This window comes from Sinocyclocheilus rhinocerous, unplaced genomic scaffold, assembly GCF_001515625.1.
Source record: "Sinocyclocheilus rhinocerous isolate Xijiao unplaced genomic scaffold, SAMN03320098_v1.1 scaffold265, whole genome shotgun sequence".
NCBI classification, from domain to species: Eukaryota; Metazoa; Chordata; class Actinopteri; order Cypriniformes; family Cyprinidae; genus Sinocyclocheilus; species Sinocyclocheilus rhinocerous.
In genome coordinates, this window is record NW_015645861.1 from 344,459 (window position 1) to 363,947 (window position 19,489).

The 19,489-nt window shown below is 34.9% G+C and overlaps 1 protein-coding gene across 1 annotated transcript in view; it reads left to right on the forward strand.

The window, feature by feature from the left end:
- LOC107706932 (A-kinase anchor protein 13-like) overlaps window positions 1-19,489 on the forward strand; it is an 81,924-nt gene that overhangs the window by 57,123 nt on the left and 5,312 nt on the right. Inside the window, exons 20-37 of the mRNA XM_016510786.1 lie at window positions 1,323-1,485; window positions 3,630-3,697; window positions 3,820-3,871; window positions 3,958-4,102; window positions 4,978-5,081; window positions 5,336-5,482; window positions 6,448-6,695; window positions 7,773-7,898; window positions 7,986-8,103; window positions 9,580-9,831; window positions 13,239-13,315; window positions 14,088-14,269; window positions 14,837-14,919; window positions 15,478-15,654; window positions 15,835-15,987; window positions 16,173-16,234; window positions 18,174-18,218; window positions 18,818-18,868. Coding sequence (XP_016366272.1) covers window positions 1,323-1,485; window positions 3,630-3,697; window positions 3,820-3,871; window positions 3,958-4,102; window positions 4,978-5,081; window positions 5,336-5,482; window positions 6,448-6,695; window positions 7,773-7,898; window positions 7,986-8,103; window positions 9,580-9,831; window positions 13,239-13,315; window positions 14,088-14,269; window positions 14,837-14,919; window positions 15,478-15,654; window positions 15,835-15,987; window positions 16,173-16,234; window positions 18,174-18,218; window positions 18,818-18,868 — 2,253 coding nt within the window. The remainder of the gene's footprint in view (window positions 1-1,322; window positions 1,486-3,629; window positions 3,698-3,819; window positions 3,872-3,957; window positions 4,103-4,977; window positions 5,082-5,335; window positions 5,483-6,447; window positions 6,696-7,772; window positions 7,899-7,985; window positions 8,104-9,579; window positions 9,832-13,238; window positions 13,316-14,087; window positions 14,270-14,836; window positions 14,920-15,477; window positions 15,655-15,834; window positions 15,988-16,172; window positions 16,235-18,173; window positions 18,219-18,817; window positions 18,869-19,489) is intronic.

Sequence of the window (19,489 nt, forward strand, 5' to 3'; positions counted from 1 at the left end):
ATATATTTAGGCTACTTTACAAATATCATTTCTGAATTGGCCTCCTATTAATACTCTGAACTTCCCAAAAGCCATTCAGGACTCTGATTTCTGATTTATCGGCCTAGTTTCACATGTGTTTTCACATTTTGTGCAATGTAAAATTAAACATTAAAATCAATCCCTCTGCATCATACAGGAACTTTGGAGTTAAATACACTTTAAACATTCAGTTTATACCCTGAAAGGCTTCTTAGTGTCTAGAAATGTTTTCATAAGGCCGTTTTTACACCAAAATGTACAGATTTCATCAGCACTTTGCCGTTCTGAGAGCAGCAACGACAGTGCAATAAAAAAAAGGAAGTTAGAGTCACAGCACCTCCCAGCTCGAGTTGGATCACTTCCTCCTGAATCTGAGGTGATGCTGAACTTCTTGTCTCGGTCGAGAGTCTTGCAAAGGGTCTGCCTCCTACAGTAATGTTATATAGAAAGTTTTGCGAGGTGCAGGGCCGCTATCAGAGGATAAGGCGCTTGAAGGGAGAAGAGGTAGGCCGAATATCAGACACTGCCTCGATTGAGGAGAGCGATGAATTGCCCTGTTGACTTTTGTTGTGGTTTGTTTTGTGTGTGCTTTTTTTTTCTCTTCTCACCTCTAGATGTTCACATTTTCCGAAATGGTTAACTCCTTAGTTGCCTAACATTGGAATCCAGTGTTTATTTGTCATAGTGATTATCTATTTAGTGCATTTCATCCACAACTGACACATTGTTGACGGTGGTGTTTTTGATTTACGGTGCATAATAGAAATTAATATTTCATGTTTAAAATAAGCCAGATGATATTTGTTTCTTTGACTTTTTATTACCAAAAATGGTCGTTTCTATACAGTTGCGTAACTTGGGGCCTGTATTTACAAGTAGGAAGCTGAACTTTGTTACAGGAGAACTTGACAACAATTGAGAGGATGTTTGTGCACGACTCTCTGAATCACAATGAACATGCCCTCAGTTTGAAATGACGTTGCACCTTTTTTCATTTTTTACGATATTGCACAAACAAGCAGGTGTGCCCACTCAGGTCATTTTTTGCATAGCATACTTATTAGCTCCAATCTGGGGTGCTCAAGTCCTGTAAATTTAGTAATGGCAAACAAGCACCTTGTTTTGGAGCATGAAAATTACAGGTGGTGCAGTAAATTACTTTGCAGAAATGCCATTAAAGAAAATGACGAGCAATTCAAGTTATTGGGTTTAAACTGACGTGCCATTACGGTGCATATTTGAGCACTAGGTGTTAACGGCTGTCACCTGTTGTAATATTTCTTATACTTCTTCTGGCGCAGGAAAAAGAAAAGGAAAAGAATCGGGAGAAAGACCGAGATGCCAAAGAGAGAGAGAAGAAATCAGTGAATGGACACGTGTTCAGCACGTCAAGCTCGCTGCATCCAGCTTTGTGCCAGCAATGCAACAAAACCCTCAACACTAAAGATACTGTCAACTGCACAAGTAAGAAGCACTTCATCATTGAGGGTTTCAGTACATGCACACCTGGTATTAACGCCGTTTTTATTATTTACTCCCTAATACTAGATTTTAGTGGGTATATCCTTTCATCATCTTTATTTAACAGGAAAAATCGCAGAATCATGTGCAGGATGTATATATAATAGAAATGATTTTTGCTTATTAGTATGAAAATAGAATACAAAAACATTTTTCAAAGTGAAGGGTGATTTAAAGATTTCAAGATGCATTTCAAAAGACTCATTGCTTAAAAATAGGAAGCAGTTCTGGTAACATCATTCACTTCCTCATGGAGCTGCTGAAGAGAAAATCCTGTTCATTCAGGGAGAAGTCTTTTTTGTATTGTTTCTGTGCTTTTCCCCCTCTTTGTTTGTTTTATATTTTAATCGCATATTCATATTCATATTTATGTGTATAAAATTCCTGTAAGTTCTCATCGAATTTATTTTAGCATCTGTCCATAGCCTTATATCCCAACCAATACATCTATATAAAAATAATAAATAAATAAATTATAAACCGTAAAGGCAATTATTTTAAAGGGGTCCTATGACGCGATTTCTTGTTTTCCTTTCTCTTTGGAGTGTAACAAGCTGTTTGTGAATAGATAAGATCCGTAAAGTCGCAAAGACTAAAGTCTCAAACCCAAAGAGATATTCTTTATAAAAGTTAAGACTTGTCCACACACTCCTAAAACGCCTAGTTTAAACACGCCCCCACATGTCTACGTCACTGTGTGGGAAGATTTGCATAACACCGCCCTAATGTATACGCAAAGAAAGAAGGTGTAACTTTTATTCTCGCTGTAGTATTGTTGTCATGGAGATGCTGTGTGCTTCCAAATATGGTAAGGGGCGTAACATTTCCGTCACATACTTGAGGTATTCGGGCCAATCACAACGCACTAGAGCGCTGGCCAATCAAAGCACTCCTCGCTTTTCAGACCGATGAGCTTTGTAAAAATCGACGCGTTTCAGAAAAGCGGGGCATTGAGGAGAAACAATAATATACAGTTTGTGGAAAATAATGTGTTTTTTTAACCTTAAACCGCATAAACACATTGCATTACACCAAACACAAAATAATGTTATTTTTAGCATCGTCATATGACCCCTTTAATTATTTTTTATAATAAGTATGAATACTAAACAAGGAAAATATACTATATAGTTGATTCAGATAATTTGTAATTAGTTCTCTTTTGGGTTTGAAAGTGTTGCTGTGTTTATGAATACAGTATTTTCTCCAGGATCCATCTGATGACATGATCAGTGTGGTCAGAGTTTTGATCTTTAGGACAGATGTGTATTTCTTGATCTTGTTGGCATGTTCGTGGCATTTAAATTGTGTGCTTGGAGTTTCCTGACTGGAAGGAATTCCTAAGCCTACTGTCTTTACCACCTTGACCAAGAGCCAGAATAGCCAACACAATTACTTGCGTTAAACTATATTAAAACTATATTAAAATATATGTTTGGTCATAGAGGTGAAATCTTTGCAAAGAGAAAAAGCTGTGTTTATGCTTGGGTGGCAAAACTGAAATATAAAGCTCCGTTCACACTACAAGCGACACGTAACAACAAAGCGACACAATCCCATTCATTTCAATGGAGAGCTGACGATTTCCGGCGACAGCGACGTGATGGGGCGTGTCCAGCGACGCGACAAAGTTCAGAATCCTTCAACTTTATGCAAATGAAGAGCAACTTTCGGGAGCGACAGCCAATTGGAAAGAAGACGGTAGAGCTCATGTGATCGTTCTCCTCTCAGCCATAGATAAACATACGCAATGGAAGAAAGTAGGCTCTGTTTCTCATTAATTTTTGTTTGTATGTACGGATTTAATTTAGATTTAGATTATATTTAGTCGTTTGCCTCCAAATTGTTTGTACTTAGCGGCAAGAAACCTGATTCGCTGTCAAGGCAACCAGTATTGAGAACGCCCACTAGCAACCTCATCACCAGCCCCTGGCAACATGCAAAAACAGCAAATACAAAAGTCGCTACTAGTGTGAATGCAGCTTAATACTATATGCTTACAGCATCTGGAATGTAGCATCTTTATTAAAGAAGTGAATTGCAAATGAGTACTTTCCTAATGTTTTCTATTGACGTGTTTTTTGCAGATTGCAATGTGAGAGTTCACAAGAGTTGTAGAGAAAACGTCCCGGTTTGTCCCAAAAGCAGAATGAAGGTTTGAGTTTTTTTTAGTTTTTTTTTAAATGTACCGTATCCTTTGTTACACATCAAGAAAAGTGTTTGCATTGTGTTCTGTTTCAAATCTCTTTTTTTTTTTTTCTGCTTCATAAACAACAGTTTGCTATACCAGAGTCCACCACTATGCCTGTCGTCACTCTACGAACAAAATGTGGGTTTGTTGGCTTTCTTTCTCTTTTTATATTCTTATTTTTTCATGTCAGCTGATCCTAATGTTGCATGTGATTTTGTGTGCAGCATCCACACTGCGGGAACGGCCCTGGTCTGCTATCTTTTCTCCAGAGGAACATTCTGTGATTGTCCCGTCCAGACGACCCACCAGTATTATGCCCTTCCACAGCAGCAACCTCTCGAAAAGCATGTCCATCAACAATATTGCAATGTTAGTGCATAAACACATACACCAACAAGTATTGTCAGGTTTTAATGTTTGTATATATTTTAATATTTATAAGTATTGTCAGGTTTTAATATTTATATATATATATATATATATATATTAATCATTGGAGCTTTTTTAATGTAGAAAATTATATATGTTATAGAGAGCCAAAAAAGAAAATGCAACAAAATCACAAGCTAAAATTAAAATGAAAAAATGAAAGTATACAACTAAAAATAGATGCAAATTCACAACATGAATAAATACTATAATTTTATATAATAATACTACAGTTCACTGCACAGTATATACTGTTTACTGCTAACTATTAAAAAAAGATGCATGTGAAACTATACAGTATGCAATGATGAATTAACAATAACATGCACATTGCCTCATTATGTTGCATGTTTTCAATCAACATGTGTCCAGTTATCATCTTGCCAATTTATGCAGAAATTGTGTTTTTGAATTTAATTTTGTGTTGAAACTTCCTACCTTTTGGAAGTTCAATCAAGTAAGCCACTAAGTAGACAGTTGTAGACATTATAATCCTAATAAAAGATCAAGTCAAGCTTATTACATTGGTGGGAAACAGTATCTAGCACAGTGTCCCTAATATTATTCACATTTGGTCAAATATAATAGGTTATATTGGTGTTAAGTGCTTATAGACAGTGTTCATACTGTGCAAAGCATGCATACTGCATTCTTAGTATGAGTAGTGTGGTAGTATTATGCCATTCCCAACATACAAATGAATTGCTGACTCTTACAAATGAAGATACTGATTCACAGCCAGTGAATCTGTCAGTAGGACACTTGACCTTACTGGCCTTCTGTTATAACCACAGCACCTCAACCTCTTCCTGCAGGTTTGACGATACGCCTCTGAGAAGCAGGCGGTATCTGTCTCAATCCACAGACTCCCTCCACAAACCCAACAAGGTTACAGCGTCCAATGAGTCTCTAGATGAAGGTAAGCAGCCATATTTCTCTCACAAGCTTCAAAGAGCTTTCAAACAAATGAACAAGTAATTAATTGTTTAGTGCATGTATGTGGTGCTCGTCTGGGAGACCTGGTTTTGCATCTGGCCTGTGTTTTGTCATTTTCTTCTTATTTCCTGTCGTTCCTCACTTTCGCTATCAGTGAAAAGGCTGTTTAAAGTTGTGTAAATGTTTCCGTAAATTTTTCTAGTAATGCATGAGTAAACATTTTCTTTGTCGCTAAAGGAACCGAGATGGTTGACAGCCGGCTGATGGGAGACTTTGAAACAGATGTTAAGGAACTGGAGGCTGACTCCTGGAGCCTTACTGTAGATAAGAAATATCTGAAGCAACTCAAGAAGGACGTCATCAAGAGACAAGATGTCATCTATGGTAGGACTGTGGTAGAATTGAATGCATTTCCATTAGTTTATGTTCAAAAGCATTTGCTGTTTTGTGAGTTTTTATTCACAAACTCTGACTAAATGAATGCAGAATGTGTCCAGGGTAAAGTGTCTGCTAAACATGGTTATAATAGTTAACTACAATTAAAACAAAAACAGACAAATATAATATATATATATATATATATATAAATATGCTTATAAATAAAAATTCACTGCTGTAAAAATATCTCCGATTCCATAGGATCTGACCCACCATAGAAGGCTCATCATGTTTATTTTTTAAACCATTTTTGTCATCTTTTTCTCATGGTTAAAAAGCTACTGTTCGGAGCTTCTGTGTTAATAGGTCCTTGATTGAGCATAAAACACTGAAAAATTGAAGACTTGTTAATATTAATTTTTCTTATTTTTTGGTTTAATGCAGCACAGAGCGAAGAATCCCTTCTTGTGTGTTTTTTTCGGTTGCGGTGAAGCACCAAGAAACACGTATCAGTGTATGTCTCTGTGTAAGTGTGACTGTAGTTTGTCCTGTAAGCGTCTCAGTGTGAATGTGGATGAGGGGTCTTTTTCTGTAGTCTCTGCTAGTGTTTTAGTACTGCGTCTATGTCAAGCAGCGCTCCACGTTGATGCCCTCCTCTGCGTGGACCTTATTAATATAAAATAAAAACTAATTCAACACAAATATTTTTTTTATAAAAATAAAAACTAATTAAAATAAAAATATAATAGTATTTCAATGATACTAAAATAACACTGCTGCTAATTTTTGATTGATTGATTTTTTTTTGGTTGTGAAAGTGTTGACATTTACATGATAAACATGCATCCAACTTTTACATGGAAATCTCAAAGAGTTTACATCTTCATTCACGGACTCAGAAGCAATAAGTATGCTAAATGTTGCTTTTCCAGATATCTGGATCTAAACATCCTCTTCCTTTATCAATCCAGAGCTGATCCAGACGGAGATGCATCACCTGCGGACGTTACGGATCATGTCTGATGTGTACAGTAAGGGCCTGCTGACAGATCTCCAGCTGGAGGGCCAGATGGTGGAGAAGATGTTTCCCATGCTGGAAGATCTCCTGGAGCTCCATTCGTTCTTCTTCAGTGCTCTGCAAGAGAGGAAGAAGGAAGGCAAGCTGGAAGGGACGGATGGATTCATAATCAACAGGATAGGAGATGTGCTGTTCAGCCTGGTGAGGACCTTTGATTATATATATTAATACGTTTCTGTGTTTCAATTTAAGGACTTTGTTTATTTGTGTACTTGTGTACAGTATACTGTGTTGGGTTGCCACTTAAATGTAAAACTTGGATTCTGTAGCAAAACCGGTTTTGAAGCACCTCACTATACTACACTGTTATATCGTTCTTTGCTGTGATAATTTGATATACTGTACTCTTCTGCATGGCACTGTTATGCTATACTATATTATACTAAATGGTTAGAAATTTTATTTTTTAAATTTACTTAAATTTACTTTTTAATATTCAAGTTACTTGCTGTCTTAAAAGTAAAAGTTGTACGATATTTAAATCCTGCAGTCATATGTTCATTGCACTTCAGTTTGCTTACTAATGGAGTTGAAACTCCAAAAACTGGAAAACTGGTAGAAATTGAGTAGAAATGATTACTCTATTATTATTATTATGTCAAGTTTAATGGATGAAAGAAAAAAAAATGATAGCAATGATAGAAAAATATCTTCACAGATTCATTTATTATTTAATAGCATTTCTCAAACTAGAGTTGTAAAAATAATTAAATCTTTAAAAAATGCAATGTAATAATTCTAAATATTATAATAAGTAATTAATACATAATAAAAAAAAATCATTTTAAAATAAAAATATTTTAACATATTTTACAAATATAGATTTTATAGATTAAATATTTTTTTAAATGTCATTAAATATTATGTCATGTGACCATTAACCAACATCAAAAAACTGTGAATGTGCAAATGTGTTGTTAAATTATTAAAATATTAACTTATTAATCTCAGATGATACTTCAAGTAAATATTTTAGGCCAAAGGGGTTTGGTTGATAAAAAAGTTTGGGAATACATAAGTATAGTAATATTACTAAGTTTGCTATACTACATTACTTGTGGGTGGTAATGTTGGGTTATATTGTGTTAAATTATATCTTATTAGCATAAAAAGGCGTTTGGTTCAGTTTGACATGCATACGTCAACTTGAATTATACAGAAGATTCATTGTTCATATCCAAGCTCCTGTTTTGATTTATGCCAGATGATGTGCTTCAGTTCTCAGACTCCAATGCAGAAAACATGAAGAAAATCTATGGCAGATTTTGCAGTCGACACAGTGAAGCAGTGAACTTCTACAAGGAGCTGCACACCAGGGACAAACACTTCCAGGCATTCATCAGGGTAAATGCCTCACTTCATTATGTTCGTGCATTTAGTGGGAAGAATGACCAAGATACCTAATGATCCTCAATGTGCTCTTGTTTCCAGAAAAAAATGAGCAGCAGTGTTGTCCGGCGTCTGGGCATCCCAGAGTGCATATTACTGGTGACTCAGCGCATAACAAAGTACCCGGTGCTTTTACAGAGAATCCTGCAGCACACCAAAGGTGAGATTTAGCTGTCAGGGGTTCTAGCGTCTTCTGCTGACCACAAAGCGATTTAGTCTTAAATCTTATTTTTAAAGAAATCAATCAGTCAATTCTTAGCAATAGTGTTTGGGCTAAATGGTTACTCTAGCAGAAAATGTATATTTTGTGGGAGCTCTAATTTTGTGACCTATGTGACGCAGTCTCATTTCCCCTCTCATTCCCAATAATTTTTAATAAATAGACAAAAAAAAAAGTAATAATATATATTTTTTCTTTTTTTGGAAAGAAAAGACTTTTATTCGGCAAGGATGCATTAAATTGATCAAAATTGACTGTAAAGACATTTATAATGTTACAAAAGATTTCAGATTTAAAAAACTGTTCTTTTGAGATTATACAAAATGTTTCTTGAGCACTATATCAGCATATTAGAGTGATTTCTGAAGGATCATGTGACTCTGAAGAGTGAAGTAATAGCTGCTGTAAATTCTGTAAACTGTAAAATTCTGTAAAACTTTGATCACAGGAATAAATTACATTTTAAAATAAATATTTACATTTTAAATTGCATTTTTACATTTTAAATTGCATTTTAAAAGAAATATTCATAATCACATTAAAAAAATTAATTGTAAGAGCAGACAAAACCACTCATGTAAACATTTTATTTTATTTTATTTAGTTTTATTTTATTTTATTATTTTTACTACTGAGTCATAAGATTAAAATACAAATTTCCATCAAAGGTACACACAAAACATTGCTCACGTCAACATAAATAGTTTTGCATTGTTATTTGTGCTTTTAAGTAAAAACTGAATGTTTTAATGTTAAAAAAAAATAGAAAACAATTATTCAGGATTGTAAAAATCTTTCTCAATAGTGTCAATTTTTAAAAAGAAAATGCCTATTTTTTTGCTGGTACTATTCTGTATGATAGATTGAGACATCACTGGCCACTTCCGAAGGTCGTGATCTCCTCCGATTTAGTTTGTTCTCAGTGTCCTTTCCTAATACACAGAGATGATGAGATAACAAAACAAGACAAAAATGAGACAAGCAGACACTATAAAACTGGACTTGAGCCAGAGACGCTGGCAAAAAGCAAAGTCGAGCCTCAGTTCTCCAAAGCGACTCGCCTGTCAGTGTTTAAATAGCGCTCCAATATTTCACTCTCAGTAAACACGCTTGTCTTAAGGAGGGGGCCAGTGCCGCAGTGTGTAAACATTCCACATTTACCACAAATCACTTCCAACTGTTGCACAGCCAGTCTGAAAGGCTTTTTGGTCACGTTCCCAACAAAGAGATTTTAATGTGAATTAGAGCGTCAAGTATAACAAAAATCCTTTCTGGGGCAATTTGAGAAGGAGCTTATAGCTCTCAAGAGGATTTTATCCTGCCACTCTAATACTATAATGAAACAAAATGGACTGGTTTATTGTTTATAGGAATTTATTTCAATTCAATTTCATATGAACCTGTGTGTTTGTGCAGAGACCGAGAAGGATTTTGAGGACTTGACGCAGGCTCTACAGCTGGTGAAAGATATCATTGCTTCAGTGGATAGTAAAGTGAACGAGCATGAGAAGAAGAAAAGGTTGAAAGAGATCTACGGCCGTACGGACAGCAAGTCCATCACGCGCATGAAGAGCGGCCAGATGTTCGCCCGAGAGGATCTGCTGCGCAGTCGCAGGCTTCTCCGTGATGGTCCTCTGCAGCTGAAGAACGCTGCCGGGCGACTGAAGGGTAAAACTCTCGAATGCTGTCACTGTAAATCTTGATAGACCTAATTTCTTCAACAGTGTATAGAAGAAAACTGTCCACTTCTTACAACTTTTATATGTGGGTGATTCTTCCATTTCATAAAAATGAAACTCCTTCAGACTATGCTATCTGTGTTAAAGATCCTATGTGCTGAAATCTGATCATGTGCTCGATCAGCCTTCAATTGAGATTACTGAGAGTTGGTAATAATGTGTGATTGTAATGGCATTTTTCACTTTTTGAGGGAAAAGTTAAATAAACCGTTCAATTAAAAGGGTTAGTTCACCCAAAAATTTAAATTAGGCTGCGTTTTACTCACCAATGCAACACCCTCTGAGTGGCATTAAACAGCTTGAAAGATCAAAGACAATTTTTAATATAACTCCGACTGGATTCGTCTGAAAGAAGAAAGTCGTATACACCTAGGATGCCTCGGGGGTGAGTAAAACGCAGCCTAATTTTCATTTTTGGGTGAACTAACCCTTTAATGTTTATAAATAAAAAGAAAATCTGATCATTTTTTAGGAAAAAGTAATTAAAGAAACTTTATTTATTTAAATAAATAATTATTAACTTCATTATTTACGGGGCTGTCTATTTACACTAAGTGCAAATGCCTTGTTGCCGAGGCTATTTACACTAACTCCGCCCACCAAAAAGTTATTGGTGTAGTCAACACTACAAAAGATGACCGTCAAAGCGTCTTTTTGACGCGATTGACCCAAGTTCGAATCCACCTTTTGCCGAACTTTTTTTTTTCCTCCCTTTTCAAATCTCATATCACATCGGAAAGGCATTTATTTTCAATAAAAATGATGACAACTTTTATATGTGGGTGATTCTTCCATTTCATAAAAATGAAACTCCTTCAGACTATGCTATCTGTGTTAAAGATCCTATGTGCTGAAATCTGATCATGTGCTCGATCAGCCTTCAATTGAGATTACTGAGAGTTGGTAATAATGTGTGATTGTAATGGCATTTTTCACTTTTTGAGGGAAAAGTTATCTTTTTGACGCGATTGACCCAAGTTCGAATCCACCTTTTGCCGAACTTTTTTTTTTCCTCCCTTTTCAAATCTCATATCACATCGGAAAGGCATTTATTTTCAATAAAAATGATGCAAATAATCAAAAGGTTGAAAATAAAGTATCGGGTAGGGTTAGGGTAGGCTTTATTGTCCCAATAAGGTGGCATTCATTTAATAATTTTAATTAAAATTATAATTTACACTCAATACATTATTATTGCATACTGTTTTATAATGCACTACTATACTGAGGCACAGATAATTGGAACTATTTGCAATCAGTAGTATAAATAGAAGAAAATCCTGCTATTTTAACAATGTAAATATAATCTATAGCTATTTGCGCTTGGTGTAAATAGCATATCGCTAAGAAAATACTGCGATTTTCACTTCGTGTAAATAGCATATCGCTATTTACATTTAACTCAAATAGCCACTGCCATTTATTTACTTTATCATCACAAGGAACAAAATCACCCGTGTAAACCTTTTTTGTTTTACTTTACTTTTATTTTATTTATTTATTTATTTATTTTTATCACTAAATCATAAGATTAAAATAAAACTTTATCAAAGGTACATACAAAATATTGCATATTTCCACATAAATAGTATTAATAAATTATGGCTCTGTATTATTTATAACATTAATGGTTCTAAATAGGGATGCACCGATACCACTTTTTCCAGTACTTGCCCGATACCGATACTTTTATTTTTGGTACTTGCCGATACCGAGTACCGATACCGATATTTTTATTGCATTTGTACATTTTTTAAATATTGGGTACAGAAACCAAAAGGGTATGTATAATGTTAGTTGGTTAACTTCATTTATCAAATAGATACAGTCAAACCAAAATTTATTCAGACACCTTCAACATTTCTCACATTATCACAGTTTATTTGCTATAGTTTAGAAAATGGTAATAAAATATGACAAGAACTCAGAGTTAAACTGTGTCAGAACAAATTAATCTTGATAATGCTAGATAATTTTGATAGAAAGGTATGTAATGGATTACAATCAACCAAAATAATTCAGACAGCTGTTAGTATGACAGTATTTACACAACTATGAATACTTAGTCGGGCAACCCTTAGCCTCAATGACAGCAACAACCTCAACTTCAGTTTTTTCCCCAGACTCAATTTTACTGGTAGTCCACTGTATGAAGAATTTTTGGGTATGATTTGTCACAGTTTACTTTATTTTGCTATCCTCACTTACATAAATGAACTATAGTGTCCTGCACCCACTAGTAAAAAAATATCAAAAATTATATTCTGCTCTCTGAATAATTTTTGGTTTGACTATATCCTTTTTCACACTTAATTATGCCCATTAAAATGTATTTTACAAGTTTTTGTTACTTTCACTGTTCATTTTTTTGCTCTATGGTACATCATCTTTAATTTAATAGCATTAGAGCAGCGGCTTAGTACTGTAATCACGCGCTTTGCTGTAAAAATGCAGGGAACCACTCGCTATAAATCTCCTAACTGTGATATTTTCAGAAATAGAAGTCGCGTTTTTTCATCTGAAACGTGCTGCGATTTATATTCCAAAGCCACTCATATAATGCAGAAACACTCAAGCAAGCAAAACACACGCAACGCCTGCACGTGTTTGTACTGATGCAGAATAGTACAGTCTAGCGCATTTCACACAGGCTGCTAGATTCACTTTCGCTAGAAAGCCGTGTATGCCTAAGGTTGAAAATAAATGATGATTATAGTGAATGCCCCTATGAATGGTTTTATTTGTACGATTTCGTTTTAATTCAAATGATGCGTGTGCTCAGTGAGTGAACATCAAAGATCACACAACAGAAGTGCGCGCGTGCTCTCTCTCGCTCTCTCCCTACCGTTAAGTAACTTGTGCATTGTTTTACTTACTTGTCTTTGACATATCCGACCGAACTATAAACTTTCCAATGATGTCTGTGAGAAAGGTATATTCACTCGACAAGCTCGCGCATCTGCGCCGCCGCGCGCTCAATCCACTCAGCGTGCTTTGTTTATCAGCTCGCACACATCAGCTATACAGGCGTTAATACTGAATGTTTAACATTATATTCATTGCATACATATACTTCGTAGTAGACATCCATAACTCCTTTCTGCTGTCTGTTGTCAGTGTTTCTTTGTTTAAATATGGCGCTTATCACATGCTGTGTGGTATCGGCGTTTGGTATCGGGGCATTTTAACGAGTACGAGTACAGGAGCTCAGTATCGGGCCCGATACCGATACCAGTATCGGTATCGGTGCATCCCTAGTTCTAAATATAAAAATTTAATATTTTGGAACTTAATGTTTACTGTAACAGCAGCATCATCTTTTTTTTTTATCCTTAGATGTCCACGCACTTCTTCTTTCTGATGTCTTTTTGTTCCTCCAAGAAAAAGACCAGAAATATGTTTTTGCATCTTTGGTGAGTGATTGGATTTTGTGCTCTCTTCTTCACTAGATAGTAGGTTTAAAATCAACTTGAAATCAGAACTGACATCATTAATACACAAAGTGATTAATCAGTTTTGATATGTCAGACTGAAGTCATTCAGCTACAACAAAAATGCATTAGTATATGTTGAAATTTACATGAATGAAGGTTAACAAATGCTGTAGAAGTACTGTCTATTCTTAATTCATGCTAACTAATGTAGTTAACTAACAAATGCTGTAGAAGTACTGTCTATTCTTAATTCATGCTAACTAATGTAGTTAACTAACAAATGAAACCTTATTGTAAAATGTTAACCATATTTTTTAATAATGCACTTTTGTCAAGTTTCTTCACGGCTTTCATCATTCGTGTTTTTACAAAGCTTTTTCTTTGAAACCTAGGACATTTCTTGTTCTATTCCATGATGCACTGAGAACGAAAGTATCATCCACTGTTACTTTGGATTAGTTTCATCATGAATTTCTAAATAGACCTATGTTTTGCATTTGGAGAAACATACGTGTTTAATTTGACCTAATGTCTGAGGAAATATTGTGTTTATTGTAAAATGTGGCCATATGATGGTATATTAAATTGAATACTTTGGTTTAGAGATGACTGAATACACATATTGCACTACAGTGTTGATGTTTTCTCTCCTCCTCTGTTTCCCATCTCTCTCTTTCTCTTTCTGCATATTCTTCCGGCTTCACTCCGCCCTCCTCATTCTGTGTCTCACGCTTCCTCATCTCATCAACAGGACCAGCGAGCCACCGTTATTTCCCTGCAGAAGCTGATCGTGCGAGAGGTGGCCCACGAGGAGCGCGGCCTCTTCCTCATCACCGCCGGCATCGCAAACCCCGAGATGGTGGAGGTTCACGCCAGTTCCCGAGAGGAGCGCAACACCTGGATGCAGCTCATTCAGGATGCCATGCACTCAGTGTGAGTACCAGATATTCACAGCCTTACCTTTACATCGGGGACATTCACTGCACAGGATTGAAGAAATAGCTAAAGCTGAAAACAAGATATTTGAGAAGCAAAATTGCATGGGATAGTAAGGGACTGGGAGTATATTTTCTTTACTCTAATGCAAATCATTTTTTCTTGTGCCAAGCATAAATCTAAAACTAAATCTATGGTTCATTAACAAGCTGTTTTCTCATTTAAAGCATGAACCTCATTAAACTAAGAAAAGTAAAAATAATAGTGAAATAATAGTCTTTGTAGGCTTAATAGCTTATTTTTTCTTCTTCAGTCATCTTGATTTATGGATATTTAGATAATTTACTGGAAGACAAAAATAATACGGATTAAAAAAAAATATTTTTTTTGCATTGTTGATCGTTTTAAAATGAGTTATTTTAAAAAGTACAGATTAAAAATAATTAAAAAAATGACTAAAATATTTAATTATTAAAAATTGCAAGGGTAGTTGGATGGTATCATTCAGAAAATACCAGGAAATGTATAAAGTGAAATGTTTTGTGTGTGTGTGTGTTCACACAGAGAAAAGGATGATGATGAGGGGATCCCGAGTGAAACAGAGGAAGACAGGAAGCTACTTGAAACAAAAACAAAAGAAATGAGAGGTGAACAGCTTTCTTGCTGTTAGTTTAGCTCTTTGCCCTTTTTCATAGTTTGTGTTTATATATATATATATATATATATTTTTTTTTTTTTACCCCAGCGACTTAAGACTGCTTTTGTGGTCCAGGGTCACATATTTCTTTTAGTATAAATGAATAATTCTAAAAAAAGTTATCAAAATTGTTTTTGTTTCGTAATGTGTGTGTGTGTGTATAGATATGCACTACTACTTTTTTAATGAAGCTAGAAGCATTAAAGCCACAAATAAAATGTAACTGAGGAGTTTGAGGCTGATTTTTTATATTAAAATGAACTGATTCAGAAGAGTTGTTGCTTATGAATCACTTGAAGTACTGTATATTGCATACAGTCAGCAAAGACAATGCAAGATAATTTTTTTATCAGTTTTTTATCTTTCTCTTATTTTGTGGTTTTCTCGTCACATTCAAATTAGACTTCGAGTTAATTAAACCTGAAGATTAAAAGATAAAAATGCAGATGTTTGAGACCCTAATTATGATAAATCAGCAAATAACAAAACAACCTCCTTTCTTTCTTAGACATGCTCCAGAGGAAAGATGAACAGATCGTATCACTCCTTCTGGAGAAGATGAAGCTTTTCCGTGAAATGTGCGGTTCGTCCGACGACACGGCTTCGGCGGTCAAAATGCTCTTCAGGACCAACAACGAGGACGTCCTCAAGGGAGAACCCATCATGATGGACGCTCTCAGAGAGGGTAAGAAATGCCGCCAGCGTCTTCAGCTGCTCCCCACCTGTTGTCTGGAAGCTGATTGTGTTAGTTATTTGTGTTGTTATCAGCTGTGGCAACATCTCATTTCCAGCTCTAATGTTCTTCCAGGACTAGTAACTCACTTAATGTAATGCGGTTAGTGACGTGCGTGTGTTTATGTGGCAGTGGAGATGTTGCAGGCGCTGGTGAACAGCAGTCTGGGAGGGGCGGTGGGACAGCAGGTGGCCTGCGCTCCGGGGAACATGGGACCCGTGTGTCTGCCACGCAGAGCCGAGACCTTCGGAGGGTTTGACAGCCACCAGATGAACATCTGCAAACGTGAGACATTTCATGTACTTCATGTGTCTATTCAGGCAGTTTAGCTTGCAAAACAACTTTATGTACCTCTTTTACCAAGTTTTTTTTTTCTTCGTTTCATTCACAAAACGTTGTAAATCTTCTGTATGTAAAGCACAGTTACTGATTTGATCCTGCTCACAGTCATTGTGTTTGTGTGTGTGTAGATGGTGACAAAGAGGAAGCTGAAGACCTTCGGAGGACAGAATCTGACAGTGTACTGAAGAAGGTAGGAAGCCTATAAGAAATTAGCTTTAGTCCAAGCTAACACAATATTACCAAGTCAGTATTCAAATTTATGTTAGTTATTCTGAACGTATAAATATAAATCCTGAATATTTAAGTTGAGTAGTTTGAGTAGTTGTTTCAGTACATATTCAAATATACCGATGTCAGTCTTGGATATGTCATTGTAAATCTGATTATTTATAATTCTAGTATATGAATGTAATGAATATGGATGTTATAATATTAATAAATTAATATATGTATGTGTGTGTATATACAATACTGTAAACAAAGGTTTGGGGCCAAGATTTGTTTTATTTTGGAAAAATTTTTATACAGGCCAAGCTAACACAATATTACCAAGTCAGTATTCAAATTTATGTTAGTTATTCTGAACGTATTAATATAAATCCTGAATATTTAAGTTGAGTAGTTTGAGTAGTTGTTTCAGTACATATTCAAATATACCGATGTCAGTCTTGGATATGTCATTGTAAATCTGATTATTTATAATTCTAGTATATGAATGTAATGAATATGGATGTTATAATATTAATAAATTAATATATGTATGTGTGTGTATATACAATACTGTAAACAAAGGTTTGGGGCCAAGATTTGTTTTATTTTGGAAAAATTTGTATACATTTATTCAGCACGCACACATTAACTTCATAAAAAGTGACAATGAAGACACTGAAGATATTGAAGAATCATTTTTAATTATGTTCTTTTGAAGTTTCTGTTCATCAAATAATCCTTAAATAATAATTAAATAATATTATATACTGTCGTATAAACATATATTATACTGTTTTCAACATAAAATTTTTTTTTCCTTAGTGCCAAATTGTCGTATTAGAATGATTTCTGAAAGATCATGTGACACTGAAGACTGGAGTAATGATGCTGAAAATTCAGCTGTGCATCACGGGAATAAATTACATTGTACAATATATTTTAATAGAAAAGTTTCTCTAAATTATACAAATATTTCATATTGCGGTTATTACTGTATTTTTGATCAAATAAATGCATGTTAAGCATAAGATACTTTCAAATTTTTAAATTTTTTATTTTTACCACCCCAAACTTTTGAACGGTAATGTTATACATTTATAAATATAAATATCTCACTGAAGTCTCACTATGTAAGCTGTTGAGTCTGAACAAAGGCATTTTCTGTTTTAATGGATTCATATAAATCACATATATGAAGAACTAATCTAAATATTAATCGGGTGTATTAATTAATTTTAATATCCTCCAACTTTAGTAGGATTGTTGCTTATCTGTTTTTAAGTTGATGCAACTGAAAGCTTGCTGGTTTTAAATTCATTGTTTTACACATTCTGCCACAGTTTTGTTTACATAACATCCAGGTGAAAGGCATGGCGTTAAAAAGTGAATAAATAAATAAATCAATAACATCCAAGTGAAATCGGCACTCTTAAAAATAGTGTGATTTATTTTTCTTAAATATTCATTTCTAATGACTGCTGTGCTTCTGTTCTAAATAAAAGTCACACAATGACTATAAACGCTTGTTTTCCAAATTGTGAAACTCGTGTATTAAATAAATTCAATGCACACAGACTGAAGTAGTTTAAGTCTTTGGTTCTTTTAATTGTGATGATTTTGGCTCACATTTAACAAAAACCCACCAATTCACTATCTCAACAAATTAGAATACACAAAAATAGAATTTTTTTTTTATAACATCCTGTCAGGTTTTGTAGCTAATGGGAGACATTAGGGCAGCGAGTGGAAAATGAATAAGCGTGCATTAGGAGTGCCCAGCATCGGCTGACTCTGTAATGTGTGTAATGAGCAGCGGTGTGCTGGGCTCAGACCTGCGCTCGCTCTGTCTGGTGCTGGGCTGATTAAACACTCTCAGCTGGGCTCAGTAAAGCTGCAGTCTCTGCTTGTCTGCTCCACAGGGAGGAAACGCCAACCTACTGCTCCTGCTGAAGACAAACAGCGAGGTAAGACAGGAGAGCATGCTTATTTTAGAGTTCAGGGTGTTATCCTTCAGCGCTCCTTGGGGCTGTGGATGACGCTTTTAGCTTGCAGAACTGGGAAAGAATTAAAGTGTACTTGGGTAACATGTAACAGATGATGTAAGACAATTGTGACAACTGTTCTGTAAAACATTTTGAACATGATTCCTTGAATAAGTGTTAGATATTATCAGTTGTATGTATCTTTTGTGATGAGTATATACATTTTCATGACTTTTTGCTTGCTTTTTTGAGATCGAGACAAATGACCATCTTTCTTGATGGCTTGTGTTTCCTGACAGCAGATCCTGACTAGTGTCACTCACCTTCATGACCTCCTCAGCTCGCTTCAGGTGTGTATTTCACAGTCGATATTATACTGTATGTGCTGATGTGCCAAACAAGAATTCAAAAATACAGTAAAAAAGATGATCATTTTGAACATGATTCCTTGAGTAAGTGTTAGATATTATCAGTTGTATGTATCTTTTGTGATGAGTATATACATTTTAATGACTTTTTGCTTGCTTTTTTGAGATCGAGACAAATGACCATCTTTCTTGATGGCTTGTGTTTCCTGACAGCAGATCCTGACTAGTGTCACTCACCTTCATGACCTCCTCAGCTCACTTCAGGTGTGTATTTCACAGTCGATATTATACTGTATGTGCTGATGTGCCAAACAAGAATTCAAAAATACAGTAAAAAAGATGATAAATATTAAAAAGCAGTAAAAACTGTAATAGTGAAATATTATTATGATGTATTGTGATGCAAAGCTGAATTTTCAGCATCATTACTCCAGTCTTCAGTGTCACATGATTCTTCAGAAATCATTCTAATATGCTGATTTGCTGCTCAATTCTTATTATAATTAATGTTGAAGATATGTGTGCTGTATATTAAAACAAAGTTCAAAAGAAGAGCATTTATATGAAATTGCTTTTTGTAACATTATAGATCTTTACTGTCACTTTTGATCTTGCGTATAATTTTTTTCAAAAATCACGTGTGTTGTGAATTAATTAATAAATGACATATATACCATATAACAAATGAATGTAATGTATAGTTAGAACCTTTTTACTTTTTAATGCATTCTCAATATTATAGATATTTATTCTGATCATATTGATAAATCTGAATATGTATTTTCAAATTCTACTATTTCAGCATAATATGCACATGTATTTTTTATATGTGTATGTGTGTGTGTGTGTGTGTGTGTGTGTGTGTATATATATATATATAAATAA